The sequence below is a fragment of the Rhinopithecus bieti genome, unplaced genomic scaffold (assembly GCF_001698545.2).
Source record: "Rhinopithecus bieti isolate Rb0 unplaced genomic scaffold, ASM169854v2 scaffold_3856, whole genome shotgun sequence".
In the NCBI taxonomy this organism is placed as follows: domain Eukaryota; kingdom Metazoa; phylum Chordata; class Mammalia; order Primates; family Cercopithecidae; genus Rhinopithecus; species Rhinopithecus bieti.
In genome coordinates, this window is record NW_016804410.1 from 1,101,526 (window position 1) to 1,107,909 (window position 6,384).

The 6,384-nt window shown below is 37.8% G+C and overlaps 1 protein-coding gene across 1 annotated transcript in view; it reads left to right on the forward strand.

Annotated features, from left to right (window-relative positions):
- The window catches only part of L3MBTL4 (L3MBTL histone methyl-lysine binding protein 4), a 231,022-nt gene that overhangs the window by 36,407 nt on the left and 188,231 nt on the right, over positions 1–6,384 (forward strand). Inside the window, exon 4 of the mRNA XM_017867900.1 lies at positions 5,760–5,874. Coding sequence (XP_017723389.1) covers positions 5,760–5,874 — 115 coding nt within the window. The remainder of the gene's footprint in view (positions 1–5,759; positions 5,875–6,384) is intronic.

A 6,384-nucleotide genomic window follows, 5' to 3' on the forward strand; every position in this document is an offset into this window, starting at 1 on the left:
ATGTAATTTGCAAATGATAAGATGTAGAGATTTTATGCACGCATTTTGATGAGTGTTGAAAAATGTATAATATATCCTGCACAGCCACCATCCCAGTCGAGATGTAGAGCACTTCCAACAACACAGACGCTTCCTTTGTGCCCCTTCTCAGCCAGTCCTGCTCCCACCCTTCTCCCAGACAACCACGGACCTGCTTTCTATCGCCTGTTGTCAGATTTCCTATCAGTGGGGTCATACAGCATGCACTATTGCGTCTGCCTCCTTGCTCAACATGAAGTCTGCTGTTCCCATGTTCATGCATGTGTAAACGGTTTATCCCTTTTTATTGCTGAACTTGTATTCATTTTATGGACACTGCACACTTGTTTGTGAGTGAATGTTCACCTGTTGGGCATTTGGGTTGTTTTCAGGTTGGGCTATGATGAATAAAACTGCAAGGGACATTTGTTTACACAACTTTATATCTTCATCACTTTTGTTGGAATTACTAGGAGTCACAGGATAGGTAGGCACATGGCTTAAGCTTCTTTAAAAAGTAGCATAACATTATTGAAAGTGGTTGTGCAATTTTACACCCCTGCTGACATTAGTATGAACGTTTCAGGAGCTCCACAGCCTCAGCAACAACTGACGTTGGGAAATTTTGTCTGTCATGTAAATCGCTCGAGTGGGTATGCAGTAGTATTTCGTTTTGGTTTCTCTGGTGAAGCGTGATATTGAGATTTTAAAAGTTTGTTTATTGATCGTTCATGAATTTTTTTTCAAAATGTTCATTGAGTCTTTTGCCCGTTTTTTATGTTGAATTTTCTGTCAAGTCTCTTGTCAGATAAATGTATTGCAAATGCCTGTGGCTCACTTCTTATTTTTCTTGGTGATTTTGAAAACAAAAGTTTTTGATTCAGGTTAAAAAATGAACTTATTGATGTATTATTGTAGGGGTAGTGCCTTCTGTGTGCTAATAAATCCTTGAATATTCCAATATCGTGAAGACTTTATCTTTTCTTCTTGGGTTTTACAGTTTCAGCCTTTATGTTTTGTTTATGTATCATTTCAGATTCTTGTGAATGTGTGATGTGAGGTAGAAGTCAACTGGCTCATTTTTTTTCACATGTTGATGTTCATGCATTCTAGTGCCATTTGTTGAAAAGACTGTCCTTTCCTCATTCAACACTCTTGTCATGTTTTTGAAAATTGATTGACTGCATATATGTGGATCAATTTATACACAGTATTTTGTTCTATTAATATATGTGTCTATCCTAAGCCAGTACAACACTGTCCTAATAACTGTGCCTTTGTAGTAATTCTAAAAATCAGATAGTATCAGTTCCCCAACTTTGTTAATTTTTTTTACAAAATTGTTTTGGATAAGCTAGATCATTTTTCATTCCTTTAGAGTGTTAGAATCTGCTTGTCAAATGATACAAAACAAAAGGCCTACCTTTTTGAGTGGGATTATATTGAATTTATGGAACAATCTTGGAAGAGATGACGTATCAATAATGATATTGAGTCTTCCAGCCTGTGGGCATGATAGTTCTCTTCACTTACGTGGGATCATCTTTTAGTTTATCTTAGGAATGTTTTCTAGCTTTCAATGTATAGATCTTGCACATTTTCTTATTTTCTCAGATGTTTTGCTGAGTTCTTCATTTTTAATACTATTCTAAAGGAAATTTTTAAAAAATTAGTATTTTAAAATTTTTTGTTGCCAGTGTATATTAATACAATTGATTGTTTTATGCTGACTTATTTTGCAAGTTTCATGCCTTTTATTAATATTTCTTTCTCTTGCCTAATTGCACGACATTACAATGTTGACTAGAAACAGTAAGAATGAATACACTTGCCTTTTTCTTGATTTTGGGGATGAAGCATTCAATAAGGTATTACTTAGTATGATGTTACCTGTAAGTGTTTCATAGATGCCTTTTATCAGACTGAGGGAGTTCCCTTCTATTTCTAGTTTGCTGAAGTATTTATTGTTGTGTATTGAACTTTGTCAAATACTTTTTCTGTATCCATTGAGATGACCACATTACTTTTCTTCTTACTCTGTGGTGTATTGAATTAACTGATTACAGTTAGAATGTGGAACTAGCCTCGCATATTTCCCTGCATATTTGCTATTGCTAGTGTTCTTCACGTAGGTCGTAGTTTCCATCTGGCATCACTTAGCATCAACCTGAAATACTCCCTGTAATATTTCTTACAGTATACGTCTATAAGTGTGTATTCTCCTTTTTTTGTTTATCTGAAAATTTCTGTTTTAGTCTTTTTTGAAGGATATTTTTGTAGGAATTGAAATTCTGTGTTGACAGCTTTTTATGTTTCCTGTTAGTGTTTTAAGGATGTCATTTTATTATCTTCCTGCCTGCACTGTTTCTGGTGAGAAGGTGGCACACTTTCCCATCGCGGCTCTGCTCTTTGTAATGTGTTGCATTGTCTCCGGTTGCTTTCAGGGTTTCCCTTTAGTTTTCATTTTCAGTGGTCTATGATTTGCCTAGTTTTGATTTCCTTTGTATTTATTATGCTCAGGTTTTTGTCATTTATTTTGTCATTCTTAAGCTTGCAAATTGGTATTTTTGGCCAAATTGGGAGTTTTTTTGTTTTAACCATTATCCTTTCTGCATTGTTTTTGTTTGACCACTATTCCTGCTCCATTGTCTGTGTCCTCTCCTTCCAGAATCCAAATATGCGTGTGTTAGATGAGTTGATATTATCAGGCTCTATTTATTATTTAAATCTCATATCATCTTTGTTTTGTTTGTTGGTTTGTTCGTTTGTTTTTTGAGTCAGAATCTCGCTCTGTCACCCAGGCTGGTGTGCAGTGGCACAATTTCAGCTCACTGCAAACTCCGCTTGCCGGGTTCAAGCCATCCTTGTGCCTTGGCCTCCCAAGTAGCTGGGACTACAGGCATGCATCACCACACCAGTTAATTTTTGCATTTTTAGTAGAGATGGGGCTTCACCATGTTGACCAGGCTAGTCTCAATCCGCTGGCGCTAAGTGATCTGCCTGCCTTGGCCTCCCAAAGTGCTGGGATTATAGGTGTGCGCCATCACACCAGAACATCATCTGTTCTTTAGGTTAATAACTTCTATGAATCTGTTTTTATATTTTATATTCACTTGTCTGTTTTTCTGGCATCTCCAATCTGCTAGTATTGCCATCCAGCAATAATATTGTCATCCAGCAATAATATTGTCATCCAGCAATATTTAAGATATTTTGCTATTCGCTTCTAGAATTTCTCTGTGCTTCTCTTTTATAGTTTCCATTTCTCGCTTGAAATTCTCTGTTCACTAATTTAGACCATTTCAATTAAGTTTTTAAACATATTTTCATAACTACTTTGCATTCCTTTTCTGCTAATTACAACATCTGGGTCATCTTAAGATCTATTTCTGTTGACTACTTCTTTACAAATTGCGTATGGCTCACAATCATCTGCTTATTTACATGTTTAGTAAACTTTTGTATGTTATACATACAAAATGATACAGTATATAGTGGGAGTATTTATTATTTTTGTTTTTGTTTTGTTTTGTTTTGTTTTAAAGAATAGAGTTCATTCTTTCAGGGAATTTATTACTGGTAATTCTTCATCTGGCAAAGGCTTGATTTTACCCCTTTTTTAGGGTTGTTCATGAGTAATGCTTTATCTGGGGCATCTTTCTTTCCCAAAAAATTGTGAACTTTGTGGTGTCTCAGTGAAATTGTCCAAGTGTTATTGAGATTTCCCCACATTAGTCTGTCCCCTCTCTCCGAAACGTATGACCTCTAGTATCTTTGTTTCATTCTCAGCCTCGTATCAGGTACTGTCTGCTTGGCTTCAAAAAGTCTCACCTGGTGCATGGAAAGTCCAGCCCTCGGTCAAGGTCTTGTGAATAACCTCCCAAGGACTTTTAGGTCCTCCTCTTTATTGAGACAGGGTCTTGCTGTGTCGCCCAGGCTGTGGTGCAATGGCATGATCATGGTTCACTGCAGCCCCGACCTCCCCAGGCTAAGGTGATTCTTCTACTTCAACCTCCTGAGTAGCTGGGACCACAGGTGCACACCACCACACTTGGCTAGTTTTTGATTTTTTTGTAGAGATGAGGTTTCACCATGTTGTCCAGGCTGGTCTGGAACACCTGGGCTCAAGCGATCCTCTGTCCTTGGCCTCCCAAAGTGCTGGGATGACAGGTATGAGCTACTGCACCTGGCCTTTGGTTCTCCCTTTTTTGTAGTTCTGTCTTCTCCAATATTTTGTCCTTTAACTTCCAGCTGCATCATCCGCTCTGATCTGCAATCTGTGTCTTTCTAACTGCATAACTGCTTTCTTTATGTTTCTCCTCTTTGTGCTGCAATCAGGAAATTGTCTCCAGGCTGATATTAAGGGCTCATCTGGGATGTTTTCCTTTACTTAGGGATTGCTTTTTTTCTGTGCTGTCTATTGTCCAACATCAGAAAATAGTCACTGCATATGTCCAGTTTTATGGTTATTACTATGAAAGGGCACTCTGTCATCGTCAGGAACCCAAGTTCGGTAGAAATATACTTTTGAATGTTATTACTGTAATCTCTGTTTCTCACACTTTAGCATATAACAGATTCATGTAGAAAACTTGTTAACACACAGTGTTAGGCTCTACCTTTAGAGTTTCTGATTCAGTAGGATTGAGGTGGAGGCCAAGAATTTGCATTTTTAACAAGTGTTCAGGTAATGCTGATAGTCTGAGAATCACACTTTGAAAACCACTTGCTTAGAAAGATGATTCTTGAGAAAAAATATTGGGAGTTTGTTTGGAACTAAAAATATAGAATTTTGCTTTTTTGGTCTTATGTTCTGCATAATGGATTTATATTTCAGGTTGGCTTATTATAGCACTAGGCATCTTGCTCTTTTATTCAAATATGATTTTCAAAACTTAAGTGGGCTTCTTTGCATTGGAAAGGATATAGCTTTTTTAAAAGAAATAATTATTTTATTTTAGGAAATAAGTATTTGATTTTTTGTTTCAGAGACTGGGATTTATTTAATTATTCTTATATGTGTGTGTGGTATGTCTGTGTGTGTTTTATAGATAAGATGCATGATAAATTATCCTTGTAATAATTAGCTTGTTTGAGCCTATGCCAGTAGGATGGCTGGACCTGGGCCCTACCTCTTGTTTGAAAGTTTCTTGATAGCTTACCCTTGGTCTTTAAATAGCTCTTATGGTAGCTATTAAAATCTATCTACCCTCTAGCATATTTTGTCTACTGTTTTTGCCTCCATTCTTCCAATGGGCCCATCTCTCATTTGTGAGGTTTTAGGGATTGATTGTTTCTTTATACTCTAATCTGTGCATTTCCCATCGGTATAGCGCTTGTACTAATGTCAAGTTGGTGACACTTAATGTTGATGATGCTGACATGGTTCTTGAAGTGGTTAATGGGACAGTTACTCAGGACAAAGAGTTTTCCCTCAACAGCATTCCAGTATTTGTCTTAGTTGAGAAAATGGATTGGGCTTACCTCTTCAAATTCTGATCAATCCTTGACAATTTTTTTCTTTACCAACCTCTTTAATTTCTTTGAAAATTTGGTACAGTCGCCTTTGTTGGCTGTATTAGAAGGCTGTAGAATGGCACATTTTAAATATTATTTCAACTGCAAGGTGTGATTCATAAAATTTCAATCTCAGCTTCAGATATCTGTATTCAAATATTTCGATACAGGAATAGTGAAATACTAATTACTAAATATTAATCATTCGAAACTCATTTTAACAGGTTCATTTTGATGGTTGGGACCATAAGTATGACTACTGGGTGGAGGCAGACAGCCCTGACATCCACCCGATCGGATGGTGTGATGTCACAGGGCATCCACTGGAAGTGCCGCAGCGTGAGTACTTTGCTCTTTGTCATTGCCCTTTAAATACTTAGCCTGATTTCCAGCCATACTGTTGCTTATTCATGCCATTATAGGCATCTGAAAGCTAAATATGACATAGGCGAATTCATCATCACTACAGCTTCACTGAAAACCAATTATTTCCAATTAAGCCTCAAAGGGCATGCGTTATATTAATGAAAAGTGATAATCGGCCGGGCATGGTGGCTCAAGCCTGTAATCCCAGCACTTTGGGAGGCTGAGACGGGCGGATCACGAGGTCAGGAGATCGAGACCAGCCTGGCTAACATGGTGAAACCCCGTCTCTACTAAAAAATACAAAAAACTAGCTGGGCGAGGTGGTGGGCGCCTGTAGTCCCAGCTACTCGGGAGGCTGAGGCAGGAGAATGGTGTAAACCCGGGAGGCGGAGCTTGCAGTAAGCTGACATCCGGCCACTGCACTCCAGCCTGGGAGAGAGAACGAGACTCCGTCTCAAAAAAAAAAAAAAAAAAAAAAAAAAA